This window comes from Rhinatrema bivittatum, chromosome 1, assembly GCF_901001135.1.
Source record: "Rhinatrema bivittatum chromosome 1, aRhiBiv1.1, whole genome shotgun sequence".
Classification (NCBI taxonomy): Eukaryota; Metazoa; Chordata; class Amphibia; order Gymnophiona; family Rhinatrematidae; genus Rhinatrema; species Rhinatrema bivittatum.
The window spans coordinates 136595888-136619314 of NC_042615.1; the positions used below are offsets into that span (position 1 = coordinate 136595888).

Below are 23427 nucleotides of genomic sequence, written 5' to 3' on the forward strand. Positions count from 1 at the left end.
TTTCTCTTAATGATTTAATGCGGGGATCACTACGCTTTACCTTCAAAAGAGGCACGAATTTGCGGGACCGTTTAGTGCACACTGTGGACCATTCCACCGTTCCACGACTCACCAGAGATGGGCAACACTCCCCTTGTGGCCATTGTACGATGTGTCAACACACAGAAGCATGTACAGAATTTACACATCCCCAGACAGGTCGGGTATTTAAATTATTTTCCAATACAGACTGTACCACCAGGGGGGTTGTGTATGTAGTGAAATGCCCCTGCCCGCTATTATATGTGGGTAAAACTTCCCGCATGATTAAGACTAGAATTATAGAACATTGTAGCAACATTAGGTCTTCCAGAGCCGATGAGCCTTTAGTTTCTCATTGGCTCCAGGCCAGTCATCCGATTGGTGCCCTTTCTTTTCTAGTATTGGAGGTGGTCTCTAGCCCTCAACGAGGGGGAGACTACGCTGGGATCCTCGGTCGAAAAGAGCAACGTTGGATTTTTACTTTGAACACAGTATCTCCTAATGGTCTTAATAAAGAGATAGAATGGCACTTGTTCTATTAATTAATCAACATGTGTGTCAGTGGGCCCGTCACAGCATCTCGCGAGGGTTTCTCCTTCGCGCCTTTTTTGTCTTTAAATGGCTGTCACTGTCAAAGGACGCTTGCGCTCCTAGGGTGAATCTTAAAATAACATTCAAAGGTATGTTGCAAAGTCTCTATATTTTTCTCTTCACTTGATAACTGCAGCCTTGTATGTCCTATTGCTTATAAATGTTATTTTATTGTAGATTATAAACTACTGTGGTCCCTCCCGATGCAGCTCCCGCGAAACACGGACCGTGTTGGGGGACTTTAAATCTTTTCCGATTGTATTTAAATGGAGTTGCCTGATTTTCATAAATGAACTGAGATCTTCTGGAATTGAATAAATAACTTTGAATCTTCAATGGGAATATATACTTTCTTGCACCGACTGAACTGAGTACTTGCTTATGTCTGAGGGCAACTATTTGTGCTTTAAACTGAGATTGCATCCATGCAGAAAATGCATTTTACCTTAAAGTTGATGGTTTGAGAGTTCAAAAAAGGGCAGAACTGTGACTGATGGGGGCAGAAGGAGAGTAGTGGTTTGTGTTATAGAATTAAAACTCCCCTGCCTTCTCCTTATCTTCAGGCTGAGCATTAATTGACTACATGAACTCCTTTTAGATTTACCAAGTCTGAGTAACAACTATTTTTGTTTCCAAACATTCGGGCCGATACAGTAAAGTGCGCTCCGGTGGAGCGCAATGTTAGCCCAGGTTTGGACAAGACGCGCTAGCTTTACCCCTTATACAGTAAGGGGTAATAGCGCGTCAAAAATGCGCTGCCAACCCCCCACCCCCCGAAACTAATAGCGCCCGCAACATGCAAATGCATGTTGATGGGCCTATTAGACATTCCCGCGCGATATAGAAAGCAAAATGTGCAGCCAAGCCGAACATTTTACTTTCAAAAATTAACGCCCGCCCAAAGGCAGGCGCTAATTTTGGCCGGCACCGTGGAAGTGTACAGAAAAGCAGAAAAAAAAACTGCTTTTCTGTACACCCTCCAACTTAATATCATAGCGATATTAAGTCGGAGGCCCCAAAAATTAAAAATTAAAAAAAAAAAAAAAGTTAAATGTGCCCGCAGCCCGGAAGACGGACGCTCAATTATGCCAGCGTCCATTTTCCAAACCCGTGGCTGTCAGCGGGCTCGAGAACAGACACCGGCAAAACTGAGCATCGGCTATCAAACCCGCTGACAGCCGCTTCTGTCAAAAAGGAGGCGCTAGGGACGCGCTTCAAAAAAGGGCTCAAAACCTGGCTTTTTACATTAGCATATCCAGATGTTGACCAAACTTAGCTTGCACTCTAACCCCTCAGCCCTCTCACCTTCCCCTCCCCTACTATCTGCCTCTCCTCTTTCTCCCCTTTTCTTCCCCCCCAAGCAAAGTCTCCAAAATAGTGTTTCTTCCCCCTAGCAAAGACTCCTAAATACTGTGTTATTAGTTCCCCTCCTCCACCCTTAGCTTATTCCTTCCCTGTCCCTCCCTCACCCCCCCCCCCTTCTATCCCTTCACTGACATCAATGGTCTGGTACCCACCAGCCCACCTGTACATATATTGTTTATTGTTAATTTATACTTCTTCAAATATCCACCTGTACATATTGTTTATTGTTAATGTATATTTCGACTGTTCCTATAAATTCTCTCTTTCTCTATCCTTCCTACTGCTGTCCTCTCTCCTCCTTAATTGCTGCTCCCCCTTCCCTGTTTACTGTATTTCACTCTTGTTAATTTGTTACAATGTAAACCGGCATGATGTTCAGACGAATGTCGGTATATAAAAATCAACAAAGAAACAAACAAATAAATAAATACATAAATAAATAGTGTCCCTAGCACCTCCTTTTACCGCAGGCCCTCATTTGAATATTTTTTTTTTACTAAACCGCGCGCCCAGAAGAGTGGCCTGCGCTCGCCCGCTCTTCTTTCTGTATCGGCCTGATTGTTAATCCCTTCAGAATAAATGCTAGAGTTTCTTGTTCATCACAGACACAGAAAAAAGTTAGCTAACAATCTATAGATGGTCCAGTAATGTGCATTTACCAACATGGTTACTATTTCCTTGTACAAAAGACACAATTGGACAAATGGGGCTACCATACTGCCTTCTTAACGTAGTTTAAAGAAACTCAGTTTTTGTCAGTCATAAAGGATTGTAATAAAGGAAAAATCTGCAAAACAGTGATACATACTCGGATGATATTGACAGCTGTCCACCAGGATTATGTGGTTGCGATGAAAGTCCTCTATCTATCTCCAATGTGTCAACCTGCAAGAATAACTCTGTTTTAGCAAAATAATAAAAGCAAAGATTTGGCTAACAGATTAACAGGGTGCAAGAACATTCATATTTAGCTACTAACTAAACTCCTTAGGACACATTACCTACATACAGATTTATGTACTTTTATGTATGTTTTAAACTTTGGGCTTAATGACATCACAATTCACAACCCTGTCCATTATCCAGGCATTTTTCCATCAACAGAGGGCTTTGGATCACAGCTGGCTCTAATTCTGGCTTAATTTTCCAGATCTGCCATGCTCGCCCAATGCAATATCTACACAATGTAAGGTGCCATATTAGGAGTTTCCATTGTTAATAATGCATTGAAATCTTCTGCTTAGTGTGCAGCAGCAGCACTAGCCAAAAAAGAAAATAGCATGCTAGGAATTATTAGGAAGGGAGTGGAGAATAAAACACAGAATATCATAATGACTCTGTATCACTCCATGGTGTGACCTCATCTTGAATATTGTGTGCAGTTCTGATCACCACATCTCAAAAAAGATATAGCAGAATTAGAAAAGGTACAGAGATGGGCGACCAAAATGATAAAGGGGTTGGAACAATTGCTCTATGAAGAAAGGCCAAAGAGGTTAGGACTTTTTAGTTTGGAGAAGAGACGGCTGAGGAGAGATATGATAGAGGTCTATAAAATAAGTGGGGTAGAACAAGTAAATGTTATCAGTTGTTTACTCTTTCAAAGAGTACAAAGACTAGGGGACACACAATGAAGTTACGAGGTGATACATTTAAAACAAGAGAAAATATTTCTTTTTACTCAATGCATAATTAAGCTCTGAAATTTGTTGCCAGAGGATGGGGTGAAAGCTATTCATGGAGCTGCATTTAAAAAAGGTTTGGAAAAGTCCATAAACCATTATTAAGGTGGAGTTGCAGAAATCCACTGCTTATTTCTGGGATAAGCAGCATGGAATCTATCAACCCCTTAGGACCGGGGTTGGCCACTGTTGGAAATGGGATAAAAGCTTAATGGACCTTTGGCTTGACCCAGTATGACAAGTCTTAAGTTCTTAATGTCACTGAATGAGGAAGAAAGACCTACTTTGTTTTGCTGCAAAAACAAGTTTGCTTACCATAAATGGCATTTTCTGTAGATAGCAGGATGAGTTAGCTATGCTTTCTGGTGGGACGGGGCAGAGCTTTCTCTTAGTGTACAGAGCTTTGGGTAATTGCCAGGTTCTTGTGGCCTGGTTTGGCCTCTGTTGGAAACAGGATGCTGGGCTTGATGGACCCTTGGTCTGACCCAGCATGGCAATTTCTTATGTTCTTATGTTTGCTCTGCACTCATGCACGGTGGTTTCCCGCGCAAATCCACCTTCTCTTCAGTTAATATTCAAGCTATTAAGCAAAGCAATTTTTTTTTTTTGGCAGAGAGGTGGTCCATGGAGGAGGGCGGGGTCACATGGCTAATTCATTCTGCGATCTATGGAAAACACTGTCTTCAGTAAGCAAACTTGCTTTATCCCATGAATAAGCAAGCTGAATAGCTATGCTTACTGGGAGTCCTCAGCCCCCAGTTGCTAATGTAAGCAGGAAACCACAGTTCACTTGGTCGCTCCAGAGGTGCAAATGTGGTAGGATATCAGTCTGAAGGTGATGTGCAAGTAACCGGCCCAGTGCATGTATTACGCAATACTGCTGCACCCAGGACACTGAGGCTGCTTGCTGGTCAAGGCAGTAATGAGATGTAAAGGTATGTATAGATGTCCAGGTCATCGCTTTGCAGATATCCAGAAGTGGTACATTGAAGAGGTGTGCCACAGATGTTGCTATGGCTCTCACTTGATGTGCTTTGACTGAGTCTGTAAGTTGCGGAGAAAGGGAAGAATAGCAAAACTGAATGCATTGAGTTATCCAATTTGCTATTGTTCTTTTAGCCACCGGGAGACCCAGTGCATTAGGGTTAAATGAAACAAATAGTTGAGAAGTTCGTTTAATTGCATACGTTCTTCTTTTATGGTAAGCCAATATTCTTTTATAGTCCAATGTATGTAGTAATTTTTCCCTTTCGTTAGTATGAGGTTTGGGAAAGAATGTAGGCAGAGTAATTGTTTGATTCAGATGAAAAGGTGATACAACTTTCGGTAAGAAGGATGGGTGTGTTCATAAGGTGACTGTCATGGTAAAACTGCAAGTAAGGAGGATAATGTACTAATGCTTGTAGTTCACAGACTCATCTTGCCGAAGTTATTGCAACTAGGAACACCACTTTCCATGTAAGGTACTTCATAGCCATTGTCTCCATGGGTTCAAACAGGGGGAGCATGAACCTCTCAAGAACAACATTTAAGTCCCACAGAATGGGTGGCTTGGTGACTGTAGGACGGACGTGAATGAGGCTCCCTCATGAATTTAAGAGATCCACAGATGAATTGAAATGGTGAGTCCCTCCTTTGGAGCTCGTTTGCCACTATAGTGCTCAAATGAATTCCTGACATGAATAATGTATGCAAATAATGCAACAGGAGCTCAGAGCTGCAGTAAAAAGGATCAATATTTCTCGTCCTGCACCAATTGTGGTATCTATGCCATTTTCGAGCATACTTTTTTTTTCTTGTTGACGGTTTCCTAGCCAAGACCAGGATATCTTGAATGCCCAGCGGCAGGTTGAAATGTTCTAACACCCTCCTCTCAATCTCCATGCTGTCAGATGGAGGGAAGACTGCATCAGATGTAACAGGGTGCCATCCTCCTATGTGAGGAATTCTGCACTGTTCCCCAAGGGAGGAAGAATGGAAAGTTGAACTAGATAAGCGTACCACGGTTGTCTTGGCCAAGCTGGAGCAATTAGTATGAGATCTGTGTCGTCCGTTATGCACTTCTGAATTGTCAGAGATATTATGGGTATCAGAGGGTATACACAGAATAGGCCACTCTGCCAAGGAATATCTCATGGACTTCGGATAAACTGAGCAGAAATGGTGTAGTTTCGCATTGTGCTCAGTTGTGAATGGATCTATCCAATGTCTTCCCCAACCGGCAAAGAGTCCATTATTGACGTTAGAGCTCACTTGTGAGAAAGCAATATCCTGCTTAGTCTGTCAGCTTCTGTGTTCACAATTCACAGCAGGTAGGTCATCCTCAATGTGATGAGGTGAGCCTCTGCCCATTCTAGAATCTGGACTGCTTCCTTGCAGAGGGTTATGGAACCTGACCCTCTTTTCCTTGTTTACATAGAACATTGTGACTTGGCTGTCCATGTGGATCATTACGCTTTGTCCCTGGAACTGAGGGATAAATATGCGAACATGACCTATCGCTCTTAACTCCAGTTGGTTGATTTGACATCTGCTTTCTGACTAAGACCATAAGCCCTGGGTTTTTAGCCCATGCATATGCACTCCCCATTCTTACTTTGATGCGTCTGTTAGTATAAAGTGATGCACTGTGGCGGGGGGGGGGGGGGTGTGAAATGGTGCCCCTAATGTTAGAGATGACAGATTTAACCACCAGGCTATGTCCAGCTTCATGGCTTCGTTAATGCCACTTTGTTGGAAACTGGTTGACAGAACTGGGACCATTGGGACTTTTAGGCCCCACTGCAGGTGACATATATGAAGGCAAGTATGCAGGACAACATAAATTTCTACGGTCATGTGCCATAACAACGTAAGAACCTCCTGGGCAGAGGTGTGGGAATGCTGATACAGATGAAGAGCTCCTGAACGTAGGAAATTGACTCAGTCTTCCAGAAAAAAGGCTTTGCACAGTCAGTGCCCCCTATGAACTGTATGATCTCAGTAGGGTGGCAGTTCAGTTTTTCGTAATTTATGATGAAGCCTAGATTTTCTAAGCAGACAACCGTTAAATGCAGTTGCAATGTTTCTGAATCCGGAGACACTATCAACCAGTCGTTCAGATAAGGAAAAATCCTTATTCCCCTTATCCAGAGATGGGCCCCAGCTATAGCAAGGCATTAGGTGAAAACTCACGGGGCAGACAAAAGGCCAAACAGGAGAACTTTGTATGAGTAATGCTTGAATTGACCCGAGAGCATAGGTAACGACAATAGGCCTGGTGAATCAGGATGTGGGAATATGCATCCTTGAGATCCAGTGAGCACATCCAATTATTGGGTTGGAGGAATGGAGGAATTAATTTGAGGGAAGTCATTTTGAACTTTTCCTTCCGAAGAAACTTGTTGAGAGAACAAAGGTCCAGGATCCGGATGCAGGCCCCCTGATTTCTTTGGGATGAGGAAGTATTGGGAGAATCCCTTGTGGCACTGTGAGTGGAGCAGAACAAGTATAGCCCCCTGATGGAGCAACGAGCCCACTTCCAGTTGTAATAGTGTAGTTTGTGATTGGTCCCAAAAAGGAACTACAGTGTGCGGGATAGATGGAATTCATTTGAATGCTGTTCAAAACCCAACAATTGTATGTGATGGCCTCCCAGGAGTGGCAGCACTGAGCTCCCCTGCCCCAACTTTGAGTGGACGTTGCGCCCCAGAGCCCTTCAAAAATTCTGCTGTCATTTTTGGGGTGGGCTCTATTGTTGTTTCTGAGGTCATTAGCCCTTTGGGCGATCTCTAGTCTGATTTTGTTACTGCTGTTTGGGAGGTTGGCAAGTTTGGTAGGGGTGTGGCCTGAATGAGGGATGTTGTCAGTAGGGGCTCCTTGGATGGTAGGGCTTTTATATTGCCCATAATAGCCCTTGAAGAGCCCTGTTGTTCTGGTGTAGAAGTGAAGGAGAGAACTTCCACATTTTTATCTTTAATTTGGGAGACAGTTTCCCTAAGTTTATCCCCAAATATGGATGTCTTCCCTGATGTCACTCGCACAGAGCCAAGCTAATCTTCTAGCCTGTTATGCATGCTATCCGTGGCAGACCCGCGGCACGGCCCCCTCACCTTTCTACAGTGACTCCAGCTCCTGGTTCCTCCTCGCTGGTGGTGGTGGGCCATCAGCTCCGTCCTCGGGCCTCCCCCAATGCCTCCAGCCCTGCTTCAGCTCCCGGTGTTCCCGGTCCTGCCACCGCACCCATTGCTGCTCGTCGGGCCTCTCCGTGTGGCCCGTGGAGGGACGCTGCTACTCAGCACCGCGCCCCTCCCTAGGCGCGCGTGCATCGCTGATGTTTAAGTAGGGACCGCGCCGGGAACCTAGCCGCAGCCCCAGATGATGACATCGACAGAGCTATAGTATTTAAGCGCAGGCTCCGCTCCCTAGCGTTGCCTTTGCAAAAGGTCTCCTCTCTGGTACAGTACTCTTTGCCTCCTAGAGATTCGTCTCACTCCTGCGTTCTTGTTCCTCGTTTATTCCTGGTTCCTGTCTCTTTGTTCCTGTCCTACTTCATACCTCGGATTGACTACATGGGCTTTGACTCTGCTTCGCCTGACCACGCCATTGATTCTCTCCAAGCCCGGACCTCTGCTTCACCTGACCACGCCATTGACTCCCTCCAAGCCCGGACCTCTGCTTCGCCTGACTATGCCATTGACTCTCTCCAAGCCCGGACCTCTGCTTCGCCTGATTACGCATACTAATTTTGACTTTCTCCGTGATCAGACCTCAGCTTTGCTTGCCACTGCCTCTGGATTGCCGCTAGCCCTGACTCAAGACTGTTTCCAGATGCCTCTTCAGCTTACTTCCTGTACTTGGTCTATTCAGGCTTCGGCCTGCTCTTGCTCGGGCACCCCCTGTCTGCCTTCGTTCCTTTGGCGCCTGAGTCTCCGGGACATTACCTTGTCCAGTGTAAGGCTGCACCATCTCTCATCTGCTATCTCTGGGCTGAACCCAACTTCTTCATCGACTGCCTACAGAGGCCCACCTACATCCAGCCGGCCCAGGCACCCAAAGGCTCAACCTACGGGGAACGAAGCTCCAGTTGGCCTCTGCCCATCAGCCCACTCCACTTGCCGACGGTAGGGACTTGTAGGTCTCCTACCTACGGGTTGCGTCAACCCCACCTCGGCCCATGGGTCCACCTCCGACGCAACATAGCTGCTATCAAAGCAGCTGACGTTTGAGATGTGTCAAAGGCTTGATACACAGTTCCTCCAGGTCTGCCAAGGGCTGTGAGGGGGGTTGATCAGCTACGCCTCCTGAGATAGATGGCTTTAAGGCTTGCACGCATTCGTACAAATACTGCGTGATATAAAATTGATACTATTGAATCCTGGCATTCAACACTGCCCCTTGGAGAATCTTTCTGTCAAACTCATCAAGGATCTTGTTATCCTTTCTAGGAGGTGTATTGGAATGGAGTTGAGATTTCTTGGCCTTGGGCATCATCGAATCCACCACTACTGAAGTATGGGGGGAGTTACACTATTCCATAGTGATTAGATTTGCACATCCGGAACTTTATGTCTGTTTTCTGGGAAACTGATTGCCCTGTGAACAGGGACTCCCAGGTCTTACCCATGACTGCAACCAATATGGGATGGGATGGCAATGCTGTCAGCTCTGCAGGGAAATGAAAGATTTTAAAGATGCCCAACGTTTCTGACCTCGGATCAGGAAGTTTCTTAGTTTCTATTTTCAAGGCCAACCCCCACCTTGCCTATAAATTTGGAATAGGTCAAATCTTCCAGAGGTGATGACTGCTCCGAAGGACCCTCGGGGGGGGGGTCAGATGGAATGCCAGTAGTTTGCCGGAGAAGTCAGTGGAGAAGCAACATTGACATCTGGCTCTGGGGAAGGACTTGGAGCTGGGCCTGCATTTTTATCCAGAGGGCTACTGGGTTCTTGATCCGGGGATGAACAAGTACTTAGTGGTGAGAGTTCTTCTTCCCCTGGTGAACTAGGGTGCCAAGGATGGCTCTTTTGAGTGTCGAGTGATAAGAATGATTTAAGTATGTGCGATATTTGGGACATGGCCTGTGTGGCCACCCCTTCCAGTGCATCTGAGTACTTCTCTCTCTGCGGAGTGGAAGCTGACTCAGTATGTGACTATGTCTTGGAAGCAGAATTCCTGTGCTTCGCAAGAGGCACAGGCAGAGCCGTCTGCAGCATGCAGGAATCTGGTCCTCTATGATGCTCAAACGGTGGTAAATTCCAGGCAGGCTACTTTGTGCCTCTTAGCAAGTGGTTCCTGCAACTGTCTCTTCCTATGAGACTGGGATGAGAGATCAGAATAAACTCAGAGAGAAGATGCTGACGATCTCTCCGAAAGAACCTCTGATTGAGAAGACCAAACTTCCTTGTCATGTGAGAGGTGAACCCCTATGAGCCCCTCGGGCGTAAACACTATTTGAGCGTCTACGTAAGTTTTGGAGGCACGAGTTTCTCTCACGAGTGAGGGAGACTTGTCTACCCTTTTCCTTCTGCTATGAGCCATCTGCATCGATAAGTGTGTCGATCGACTGGAGGGTTGAATCTGCTTCGACAACTGCTTTGGTCTTGATTCAAGCGTCAACTTTGTGTCGTGTATTGGCCTCGGCGCATGCTTCGGCTATGGTGCATGCGTTGGCTTCGTTTCCACCAGTGTCAACATTTGCCTTGATGCTTTCTTTGTGGATTGTTCAGAGGCATGTTGTTGGATCTGTGCGACACCGCTGACTGTGTGTGCTTCAAGGGCCGTGGGTCAGATTTAAAACAATGCTTCTGGTTTGCATTTGCACTTGATCTGGCTATATGGGAGTTAATTCCTGACAGAGGTGTCAATGGGTCCCCCATTGACGTGGCTCTTTTTCTGTGGAGGGTCCTATGTGCCTTGTGCCCAGGCGATGGTTGGGCCGACTCCATGCCTCTGGGAATGGGGCATAGGAGCCAGATGATGCCTCACCTTGCTGGAGTTTCTCAGTTTTGGCTGCCCTCTGCTTCCTGGCTCTCAGGGACATCCGTCCACAGTCCCGGCAAGACTCCTGCCTGTGATCTGGGCCTAGGCAGAGGAAGCAGTAGTTATGTCCATCTGTTAAGGACATAATCTTGGCGAAAGCACAAAGGGAGAGCGGAGTAGAAAGCACACACATTTAGGTAAATAGCCAACAAAATAATGTGCGGTAAATAATTATACTGAGCAATAACAGTTTAACAACCAAAACAATTTTTTATTTTGCTTGTGCACACATCGATTGTGCACGATGTTAAATACCACAGTAGACAAATGTATATAACTGAACGACCCCGACACGGCCGTGTTTCGCAGCAGGCTGCGTCAGGGGGGACCAGAATTTTCAGAATTTGTGTTAAAAGCAGCCTGACGCGAAACACGGCCATGTCGGGGTCGTTCAATTATATACATTTGTCTACTGTAGTATTTAACATTGTGCACAATCGATGTGTGCACAAGCAAAATAAAAAATTGTTTTGTTTGTTAAACTGTTATTGCTCAGTACAAGGACATAATCTTACCATATTGGCAGTACCTGAACCCTGGTGTTTTTGGGGCCATTTTAGCACTTAAAAGTGTTTTCGGGGTCACTGTAAGTGACAAGAAGACTGAAGAGAGAAGAGAAAGTATTACCATCTAGCTGCGTGGAAAGAAAAAAACAAAGAGAAGATTGATCTGCGTGGGAAACCACCACAAATGAGTGCAGAGCAAAGCTCTGTCCACTAAGAGAAAGCTCTGCCCAATGCCACCAGAGGATGTCATACTCAGAAAGCACGGCCAATTCAGCCTGCTGATCGATAGGAAAAACTGAAGATGGACACCACAAAGAGAGACTGGAGAGAAAGGGGCAAAATACCGTTCGATGTAAGGGCTATGCCCACAAGTTATTAGTTGTATGTAAACCGATACGATGTGCAAACGGCTATCGGTATATAAGAAACCCCAAATAATAAATAATAATAAATAAGATAGATACACTTCCTTCACATGTTTCACCATGCAATAGAAAAGCAAATTCTAACTGCTTATATTCAGTACTGAGAAACACATGTAAAGTATTATGATGCAAATCCATTTTGCTCTTATAAAATATCTAATCCCATAATCTATCTTACAAAGCCACAACAGGGCTAATGATTAAATTATTTATAATCAAACATTTCCGTTAGTATTTTTTTTCCTTTGCTCAGACAATTATAAAGATTTTATCATAGCTATGTGGTAAATTCATTGGCGCCAGCATTCACCATGAGTCCAACTGTGGAAGGTGGAGCAAAAAAATAAAATAAAATCTAACTCTATGTATCATTATTCCTAGAATATTATAGCAGAGCTGTAGGAACTAGGAAGCTGGGTCATACCATTGCAGTTCCAGGCAAAGTTTGATGTTGCGGCAGCTTAAAGAATTTACTTATGAAGTCTTGCTCTGCCAGACAGAGGGGCTCCAGTTCACTTAAAACCTGTTCAAAGATCTGGAAAAAAAAATGTCATTTTACAAAAAAAATGCTAAATAATGATTAAAATTACAACTATTTAAAACCAGCAGTAGAAAAAGCTTAAGATTTTATATGGATAATAAACCATATTTTTTTTGCTGGAGAAAGAATTCCTAGACATATGGGATTTATATGTACAATCGCTACCTCCTACAGCAAAGAATATAATACTGAATTAAATTATTAACATTATTAGTCATATCGTTCTGAGAGAGACTTTGTATTGTTTTGCTAGATGCTGTCAAATTTTCCATGTACTGTAAGCTGTCTGACAAGATCTTGTAGGGAGAGTCAAGGGTGTGTGGGTTCAATGGAATAAGCATGTGTGATATAACTAACTATGCATTTTGCTATATATACTTTGCAGTAAAAAGATTTGAAATAAACTGTATCTCCTTACTATGATATATATAAACAGAACATTTCAGAAGTACACACGAGAAATATTACAATAGAGTACTTTGTATCCAAAAGTTAACTCACATTAATTCAAAAAACAAAAACGCCACCAAAAAATAGAAATCCATGTTTCTATTCAAAAAAAGCTTATAGTATCCAAAAATTGGTTGGCTTCATATGTTCCACTACTTAGAAAAACTCCCATTATCCAGAACTTCCATTATTTGGAAAAATCCATTATCTGGAAGAAGCCTGGACACAGATGGTCTAGTGGAATTTTGACCTAGACTCAGATAAAAATTACTGGTTGCTCAGGCTACAGCATTCTGTGCTGTGGTATGAAAGATCCATGTTCAAAGCCCCCAACTACTGGGCCAGACCAGGCTAAGAACACAAAGCAGGACAGAAGGAAGGTGGCCGCCCCGCATGGCTTACCAGTGATGCTGAAAGTGTGCCTTGCCAAAGGTCCACTGCACCACACACATGCAGTCCATCTGGAGGGGTGGGAGTGGTATAGACTACAGAGGGCCTTAAAGGAAGTGGTGCAGGAGGAGGAAGAGAAACAAAATCCCACCACTTTCCTTTTAAGCAATTACTTCTAAAATGTATAAAATACTACATTATAATTTCCCTCCTGCCCCAATAACAGTTATAAAATTACTTCGCACAATAGTATCCACTTGGCTCATGTTCCCTACATGTTATGCTGTATTGGCATCAAAAGACAACATGGCCCCGTCGGATCCAGCCTGTGTGCAGTAATGATGGTTCTCTGGCTAATATGACAAGTGAGCAGCTTAAAGAAACATCACAAGGGCTAGCAGAATGGAACACAACATTTATTACAAATGTCAGTTATCTCCTTGTAGTGCTCTCTTGTATTTTAGTAGCTTCTTGCTGCATCTTAACCATAAGTTTGATGTGAAGTCAGAGGCTTGGTGTGCCACATTGCAAGGACTGACATTGGTTTCTAGTTTTAGACTGTTAGGGACCGATATTCAAAGGCCATTATTCAGATGCCTTCTGAGTTATCATGATAAATGCTTGCTTTTGAATACTGCCAGCAACTATCCAGCTAAATTTTTAATCAGATAAGTCATTATCCGGCTAAGACAGATAATGTAAGGACATTTAGGGGGCTTTCCTGAGCAGAGATGAGATAGCCAAATATTGAAATATTGATGCTGAACTATGAAGTAAAAGCAAATCTTGGGAAAAGAAAGCTTTAAGAATCGTTTGCTTTCATTGCCAACTGAATTACATAAAAATGTTTATTTTAATACTACAGCTTTAACATAGTAACACAGTATTGATGGCAGAAAAAGACAAAATGGTCCATCTAGTCTGTCCAGCAAGTTTCCTATGGTAGCAAGTGCTGCTCTGTGCAGGTTACCCCCATGTTTCTGTTAAGGATAGTCATTGCTGCTCCATGCAGTTTACCCCCAAACCTTATATATTAACAAACCAACATTTTTACTTCATGAAAAGCCTTCTTGAAAATTCAGCCAATGCTGCTTGATGTGCTTTGCTTTTGAGCTTATGACTGTGTATCAATACCCCAGACCATAAAAGTCGGGTCTGTGTTGGTTGTCTTCTGAATCCAATTTCCTTTTTCCCACCAAGCCATCAAAGTGGAGAGCAGTTGGTCAAAAGCATCAAGAATTATTGGTTAAGGGCGGTATACTCCTGGGGGAATTCTGCACACAAAAACTTAAAATTCTGCAAAATTCTGCAAACTTTATATTTGTCAAAATATCACAATATACATGACAGTCTTTAAGTAATTAATTTAAAATGTAATACAGAAAAACGTTATTACTTAAAGATGCAGAATTTTAAATATTTTGAGTAGAATTTCCCTAGAAGTTCACTGTAAGAGTGTCCCTTCCACTCGCTCTCCCTACTCTGCTGGTCACTTTGTCCTCTTAGGCCACAACTCCTCCACTTGCCAGTATATATCTGCTCCCACTCTAGGCTCAACCCCTTCTACTCCATCTCCATTCCCAGAGTTTGAGCCCTCTCTTAATACTGCCCCTCATACAAGCTCACTCTGTCCCTCTCTCTCTCTCACATACAGGCTCCTTTCTCTAGTGCACATACACACCCTCATACAGGCTCCTTCTTTCTCGCACACACTCATCCTTTCAACAGGGTCCCTCTCTCTTGCACAATCACATCCCCTCATATAAGGTCCCCTCTCTCTCTCTTGCACATACATATCCCTTCATACAGGGTCCCTTTCTCTCTTGCATACACACCCACACAGGCTCCCTTTCTCTCTCACACAGGCTACCTATGTCTCTCACACATACCCCTTCACACAGGCTCTCTCTCTCACAAACAAGCACCCTCACATACACACAATCCTTTTTTCACACATACACACCAGCTCCCAATCTCTCACACATATACACACTCCTTCACATTCTCCTCACATAGGCTCCCTCTCTCTGGCACCCACACTTACGCACCCTCACACATGCTCTCTCTTGCCCCTCCCAGGCTCACAGTCTTACACACACACTCTCACTGGGGCCTGCTCCATTTTTGCCAGGGCCTTCATCTTCGCCACGAGCAGGACAAGCTCCACTTGCAGCATGCCAGGGCCTCCTCCATCTTTGACAAATTCTGCGCAGGGGTGGAATTCTGTGCAAGTTCTGCAGTAGTGCAGAATTCCCCCAGGACTAGTAGTAATCCCTATGCATACAAAGGGTAGTAACTGCCACCAAGCAGGTTAACCTCATGCACCTTTTTCTTTATAGAACAGTGTCAAAGGCTTTTACTGAAGTCCAGAGAAGCCACATCTATTGCACTCCCCAAGTCATTTCATCAAATAAAATCAATCAAGTTTGTCTGGCAAGCTTTTGCTCTTGTGAAAACACGAAATCTATGATCCTGTAAATCCACTGATTCCAAGGTACTATCCTAATCTATCCTTTACTACTGCTTTCATTGTTTTGCCCATCACTTATATTAAACAGGTCTGTATTTGTCCACTTCCTCCTTGCTCCTACCCTTGTACTGTTCTTCTCCATTCTCTTGGAACCTTCTCCTGTTGCAAGTAATAAATTAAGCCAAGGGTAGGCAACTCTGGTCCTTGAGAGCCACAAATAGGTTTGGTTTTCAGAGTATTCATGGGATATATTTGCCTGTGGAGCTCACGGACCAGAATTGCCTATTCGCCGAGTTAAACAGAGCTGCACCTCTTTTAGCTCCTTTACTACTTTTGAATGTCCGATGTGCTCCATCAGACCCCCTAAGCCTTATTTCCTTTCAACTGTGCCAATATCTTGTACGCTATCGTCTTAGCAAATAGTAAATGTGATTCATGCCATAGTCCCATATTATCCATATCTTTGGTCCATCACTTTCTTCTAGTGTGAATACTAAGCAAAAGTACTTGTTTAAGATACCTTTTTTCTGATCCTACTCCACAAAACCCATCCTCCCCTTTCATTCTTAATATTCTTCCTCTTTACTGATTGGGCAAGTTATTCTTCCATTTGAGCATCTACCAACAGCCCTTCTTGCCTCCCTTTGTTTATCTTAGCAATTTTGCCTGTCATTCTCTTTCTGTAGCTCTTTGTATTTCCCAAATGCTATGTTCTAACTTTTTCTCCTACTTCTTTGGTAAACCATACAGGTCCCTTAATTCTCTTTCCCTTGCTAACATGCCTCACACAAAGATTGATGCCATTTAATCTCCTTTTTATTGCTGTCCATAGTTCTTCTGTATCTCTTAGTTACTTCTGACCAGGCTTCTTTAATCTAAAGCATTTCTTTTCTTAAAATAAGTCTTTCTAGGATAGAATGATTCTAACCTAGTCTTTAAATTGGACCACATGGTATGGTATGGTATGGTAAGCCTCCTCAGTGATACCTGATGACGGTCTCTATTTGCAAATACCAAGTCCAGGATCACAGTGCCATGAATGGGCTTCCTCAATTAGTTGCTTGAGAAAATATTTTTGCAAGGATTCTAGCACCTCCCTGCACCTAGATGACTTAGTCGCTGGCACTCTCAAATCTCTATCTGATAGATTTACATTCCCCATTAACAGCACCTCGCTTTTGCAAGCTCTCTTTTGGATACATTAATTCCTTTATATATTAGTGTAACATGGAGCATTATTTATTACCATGTGTTACTATCTGGTTCATACACTCTTTCCAGAAAATCAGTGTAAGGCAGTCATCTACTAAACTACACCAATCAAGATTCCAGATTAATAAGGCATATGGAAATCAACTTAAAATTTAGATACAAATATATGTTAACCATATTCATATTCAAAATATTAGCTTGCATCTGAAGCTCAGAATCACCTACCCATGGTTTAAGACCATTACAAATTTGGAACACTGATGATTTTTCCTTATTTTACCTTATCAAATTTGGTTCTATCAGCCACATCAAGGTCAGAGGCAGACATGTTCCCCATATCCAGCAGCGATGACGACTGAGACCTGCGACTCCCTGAACTCTGCACAGAGAGTTTATTGAGACTGGACGTGGACCCTGTTAATTTTCCAGAGCTTCCATGAAGACCTGTGGTACAGTGATACCAAGTAAGATGCTGGCCTCTATAAAGAGGAATGAAATATATTCCAAAAAATAAGTCCAAAATACTATAATACTCCTCTTTACATCTACACAAAGAAGTAAATGCACCTTGTTCTTATTTGTTATGGAAAATGCAACATATGGAAGCAGGTGGTTTATTTGATAGATGTTTCATGGCCTACAACAAAAAATGACGACCTGTAAGGAAACAGGTCCATGAAGATGGATCACTCATTGGTGCTATTTACACTCTCACAAAATTCAGTTCCCTTGTGGACTGATGTCAGAAAATAACATTGTATTTTGTTATTTTTCGCTTTTATTTGCCTGATTTAATTGGAAGAGCTGCTTTTCCTAATCAAGATGCATTTATTGTAATTATATTAGACATTTAATAAACAAAGTTAAAAAAAAATTCAGTTCACCCTCACTACCACTATTTACAAAAATGATTGGTGGCTATATGAATCACTTAGTAGCAGACCTCATGCATAATTTTGATAGGATTTTTGAGTGCTAGAGAAGGGCGAGCTGTGGTTGTAATGTAGGTATCAATGACTTAAGAAAGTGCTTGAGGAAGATTCTGGAGGCAAAATGAAGGTTTCTAGGTAGGATAGTGAAATCTAGAACATCCAGTGTACCTTTCTCAGAAATGCTCCCAGTTTCATGAACAGAACCCCAAAGGCAGGATAAACCTGATACTTAATACATGGATAAGATGAAGGCTCAGGGAAGAGGTTTTTAAATTCATTAGTAAGGGGGAGCCTAATCTGAGATGGACTCCACCTTAACCAGAAAGGAACCTGGCTGCTGGAGCAAACAATTAAAAAGGAAATAGAGCAGTCTTTAAATTAGGTCATGAGGAAATCCAGCAGTCACTCAGGAGTGCATGGTTCAGAGTGAAGTATTTTTGAAAGATATTGTTAAAACAGGGAAATTAGATTATAAAAATCCATCTGGGCTACTTTGGCTTTTTCCACAAATTCTTATCGGAATAAAGAGCAGACAACCATGAATGATACCAAATTACTTGAATCAACTGTTAGTGGATTTTGAATAGGAATGAAACGAATACATTCAGGTGTATATATGCAAATACCAGAAGTTTAAAAAATAAGATCAGTTAACGCGTATGGAACTAAATGAAGATAGCAACATAATAGAAATCTCAGAGACCTGGTAGAAAGAGGATAACCACTGTGTCACTGTGATACCTGGGTATTAAATGTACTAAAAGTGGGCTGGCACTATATATTAAGGCTGGCATAGAATCAAGAAAGATAAAAGTTCACCAAGAAAATAAATTCACTCTGAAATCATTGCAGAGTTTCCATGTGTGATGGAGAAGAGTAGAGCAGTGGGGATACACTACCATTCACCTGACCAGAATGCTGAAACCAACTGTGAAATGCTAACAGAGATTAGACAGGCTAATAAAATTGGAAACAAAATAATAATGGGACATTTCAATTATCCCAGTATCAACTGATTGAATGTCTCATCAGGCCATGTCAGGGAGGTTAAATTTCTTCATGCCATAAATGACTGCTTCATGGAGCAGCTAGTCTTGGAACCAATTAAAGGGGAAAATACTTTAGATCTAGTTCTCCCTGGACTGAAAGTCCTGGCGCAAGGGTCAACTGTGCTGGAGTTACTTGCCAATAGTGATCATAACACAATCAAATCTGATATCACTGGAAGGAGGGAAAATAAAATAAAAACACTGCAGTAGCATGCAACTTTAGAAAGGACACTATGAAATTAATTAGAAGTAAACTAAAATAAAAATCAGTTGCAAAAGTTAAATCTGCAAAATGCGTGAAGATTGTTTAAAAATACCAGCTTGGAAGCACAGATAAAATATAGTCCATAAATTTTTAAAAAAAGGCAACAATATGACAGAAGATCTGCCAGCCCAGCTAAATGGTACTATGAAAGAGACTGTTAAGCCAAAAAGGCATCCTTTAAAAAAAATGAAAAACAGAATCTAATGAGGAAAATAGTAAACAACATAAGCATAAGGCAGGTCAAGACAGAATTTGAGGAGACACTTTCCAAAGAAATAAAAACTGGTAATACAAACTTTTCAAATACTTCTAAAATGGCAGCATTGTGAAGACCAGAGGGTGCCATGGAGGGTGTGAATGATGATCACCAATGCTCCCCTGTTCTGGGACGCTGTCTCCTGAAGCTCACGCACCAGCATTTTCTGTAGCCATGCCCTCCCCTGTTATCACCTCAGGCCACAGATACATCACGGCCTGATGAAGGTGGCAGGTTGTCACCAAAGGGGCAAACCCAAAGGGATTTGTCTCTTTAGGAGTGTGAGGTGTACCCAGGATCTGTTGGTATTTTTGACTATACAGAGGCCAATATTCAAAGCCATTTAGCCAGATAGCTCACAAGTTACCAGGCTAAATGGTGAGTTTTGAATATCCCTGGTACTCATCTGGCTAATTTGTAATTAGCCAAATAAGTAAGGAGTGCTTTGGGGGCATATGGAGAGGGATTGAGTTAGCCAAATAACTTATCCAGCTAATTCTGATTTTAGGAGTTATCCGAATAAATTATTCAGTTAACTCTTAGCAGGCCTAAAGATCTCCAGCCTCGTGTGGCCAGATAACTTTAGCCTTAACCAGATACATTCAAAATAATATATCTGGTTAAAATGGCGTTGTTGAGTTAAAAGCAAACCTCGTGGGCCTAGTGGCTTGAATCACTGCCCCCACCCCCACCTAAGCTATAAATCTTGGGCCCTGTGGGGCTCAGTCTTCCCCACCCCATCAATTCCCTCTTAGGTGAATTTCGCTTCAAAAGTGGAAGGGGTCAGGCTGATTCCCCCCACTACTTCCTGGTTCCACATTATTTTGTAAGATTGACACATCCTGTGCCCCTTCCCATCCACTCAGTACCCATGGCATCTCAGCCAGGATCACGGTAAGGTGCTACCGCAATCCCAGCCTGGTGCTTTCTTGCATTGGTACCTGAGGGCAGTGGAAACAAACATATCACTGTAAATCTGAAAGAGATACTAGAGCAAATTGGCAAACTAAATAGCAGCAAATCACTAGGATTAGATGGGATTCAGTCCAGAGTTCTCAAGAAACTCAAATAAGAATTTGCAGCTCTTCTACTAGTAATCTATAACCTATCATTAAATCTGCCACTGTACCTGAGGACTGGGAAGTAGCTAATATAATGTCAGTTTTTAAAAAGGGTTCCAGGGGTGATCCAAAACTATACAGACAGTGAGTCTAATAGTGGTGGCTGGGTAAATGGTGCAAGATCTTGCTAAGAACAAAATTACTAGGTATATGGCTAAAGATGGCTTAATGAGGAAGAGTCAGCATGAATTTAGCAAAGAGAAGTCATACTTTACTAATCTACTTTAATTATTTGGGGTCTAAATAGGTATACGGATAAGGAAAGCCAGTTGATACAGTATATCTGGATTTTTAGAAGGGATTTGATTAAGTCCTTCATGATAGACTCTTCAGAAAATTAAGACAACATGGGATAGAAGGCAATGTCATGTCATGGACTGGTAACTGACAGGAAACAAAAAGTAGGACTAGATGATCAGTTTTTCCAAAGGATAAAAGTAAACGATATAGTTGCGATGGAGAAGGTACAGAGAAGGGCAACCAAAATGATAAAGGGGATGGAACAGCTCCCCTATGAGGAAAGGCTGAAGAGGTTAGGGCTGTTCAGCTTGGAGAAGAGACGGCTGAGGGGGGATATGATAGAGGTCTTTAAGAACATGAGAGGTCTTGAACGAGTAGATGTGACTCGGTTATTTACACTTTTCGATAATAGAAGGACTAGGGGGCATTCCATGAAGTTAGCAAGTAACACATTTAAGACTAATCGGAGAAAATTCTTTTTCACTCAACGCACAATAAAGCTCTGGAATTTGTTGCCAGAGAAGGTAGTTAGTGCAGTTAGTGTAGCTGGGTTCAAAAAAGGTTTGGATAAGTTCTTGGAGGAGAAGTCCATTAATGGCTATTAATCAATTATACTTAGGGAGTAGCCACTGCTATTAATTGCATCAGTAGCATGGGTTCTTCTTAGTGTTTGGGTAATTGCCAGGTTCTTGTGGCCTGGTTTTTGGCCTCTGTTGGAAACAGGATGCTGGGCTTGATGGACCCTTGGTCTGTCCCAGCATGGCAATTTCTTATGTTCTTAGTAGAATAACTCAGGGATCTATACTGGGACAAGTGTTGTTTAAATTAGTCATTAATAATGAAAAGGAATGATAAAATCTGTAGATCACACAAATTTATTTTATTTATTTAAGAGTTTTTATATACCGTCATTAAATTATTTACCATCACAACGGTTTACAATAGGGCACCTATATCAAAGAAAAATGAGGATCATAATTTACATAGGTGGTGCCATTAATATTCGGTAACAAATAATATTATGAATAATATGGTATATGATAAGGAGTTTGCATTTAAAGAAATTCACAGGGGAATTGAGTTTGGTAGCAATTCATCCTGATGGTTGGCTACAGTTAAAAATAGGAAATTAAGCGCTGTGTGCTCTATGCCGCTTATCCTTGTTTAATTGCCTGTGTCATTCTCTTTCTTGAAAGCTTGATTGAAAAGCCAGGTTTTCAGTTGTGTTTTGAAAAGTTTATGATTACTCTGAAGTCTTATGTCAAGGGGCATGGAGTTCCATAATGCTGGGTCGGTTAGAGATAATGCATGTTCTCTAACTTGTGTAAGTCTTGCTGTTTTCACAGATGGAATGGTTAAAAGTGCTCTGTTTGCTGATCTTAAATTTCTGTGTGGGATGTGTACTGTAAGTGCTGTGTTCAGCCACTCTGCTTTTTCGTCATGGATAAGTTTGTGTATTAAGCACAGTGCTTTGAACTGTATTCTTTGTTCTATGGGTAGCCAATGTAGGGAGGCAAGTGTATCTGTTATGTGATCTCTTTTGCTTTTTCCAGTGAGAATTCGAGCTGCCGCATTTTGTAAAATTTGCAGTGGTCTTACTGTAGTGTAGGGTAGGCCAAGTAGTAAGGCATTACAATAGTCTGTGCTTGCGAATATCAGCGATTGAAGTACAGTAGTTAAAACACAAGCAGCCTAGCAGGAATTGCAGGAGGACCTTGTGAGACTGGGTATCTAAATGGCAGAAGAAGTTTAAAGTGGACAAGTGCAAAATAATGCATATAGGGAAAATAATCCTAACAATATGTACACAATGCTAGATTCCATATTAGGATTTACTACTCAGGAAAAGAATAAGGAAAATTGGTCCTTACCTGCTAATTTTCGTTCCTGGAATACCACAGATCAATCTGGACTCCTGGGTTTTGCCTCCCTGCCAGCAGATGGAGACAGAGAAGAAAAGCTTTACTGACACTGCTACTTAACTCAAAAATTCCACCTGCAATCCCTCAGTATGACCTGTACCCAAGCCAAGATGAGAATAACTATAGCACTAAGACCCTCAATCCCCCTCAACAAGCAGCAGGAAAGCAAAGCTTCTATGAAAAACTCGTTTCAACCACATTAAGTAGCACATTATCCAACCAAATAATCCACTCTGCATCATTTACAGATGAGTGAGCTTTACTGATCGGGTGGGGTTCTGGACTAATCTGGGGTATTTCAGCAACAAAAATTAGCAGGTAATAAGCAATTTTCCATTCTTCTTCATATCTCAAATCAGTCCAGACTCCTGGAATATATCCAAGCTCCCCTATACTGGGTAGGAATGTGATAGCCCTGCTAGTAATGCACTTTCTGCAAACCCTGCAGAGTCCGGATCGCGGACATCCAACCGGCAATGTCTGGAGAAAATGTGTAACTACTTCTAAGTAGCCGCCCAACAGAATTCTTACAGAGAGACCAGCTGACTCTTGGCCCATGAGGTTGCCTGTGCCGGAGTTGAGTGAGCCCTTAGACCTTCTGGAACCGGTCAGCCTCTACAAATATACTCCATGCCAATCGCATCCTTCAGCCATTTTACATTAGTAGCCTTAGATGCCTTGCACTCCTTTCTTGGCCCATTCCAAAGCACAAAAAGATGATCCAATCTCTAGAAACTATTAGGCACCTTGAGATACCTTAATACCTACCATACATCCAACACACAAAGTTCCATCATGTGCAGCACAGATGAATCCAAATTTAGAAAGACGGGAAGCTCCAATGTTTGACTAAGATGAAAGGTCGAAAACAACCTTCAGCAGAAATGAAGGTACCATTCGCAAAGACACCCCATTCTCTGTAAATTGAAAAACGGGATCTCTACAAGAAAACCCCTGAAGTTCTGATA

At 42.4% G+C, this 23427-nt stretch overlaps 1 protein-coding gene across 3 annotated transcripts in view; it reads right to left on the reverse strand.

The window, feature by feature from the left end:
- EXOC1 (exocyst complex component 1) overlaps positions 1–23427 on the reverse strand; it is a 188249-nt gene that overhangs the window by 62016 nt on the left and 102806 nt on the right. For all 3 annotated transcript variants that reach the window (XM_029587384.1, XM_029587375.1, XM_029587366.1), the window contains 3 exons: positions 16955–17118; positions 12036–12146; positions 2786–2862 (listed from right to left, as the gene is read on the reverse strand). In XM_029587384.1, the coding sequence (XP_029443244.1) occupies positions 2786–2862; positions 12036–12146; positions 16955–17118 (352 nt within the window). The remainder of the gene's footprint in view (positions 1–2785; positions 2863–12035; positions 12147–16954; positions 17119–23427) is intronic.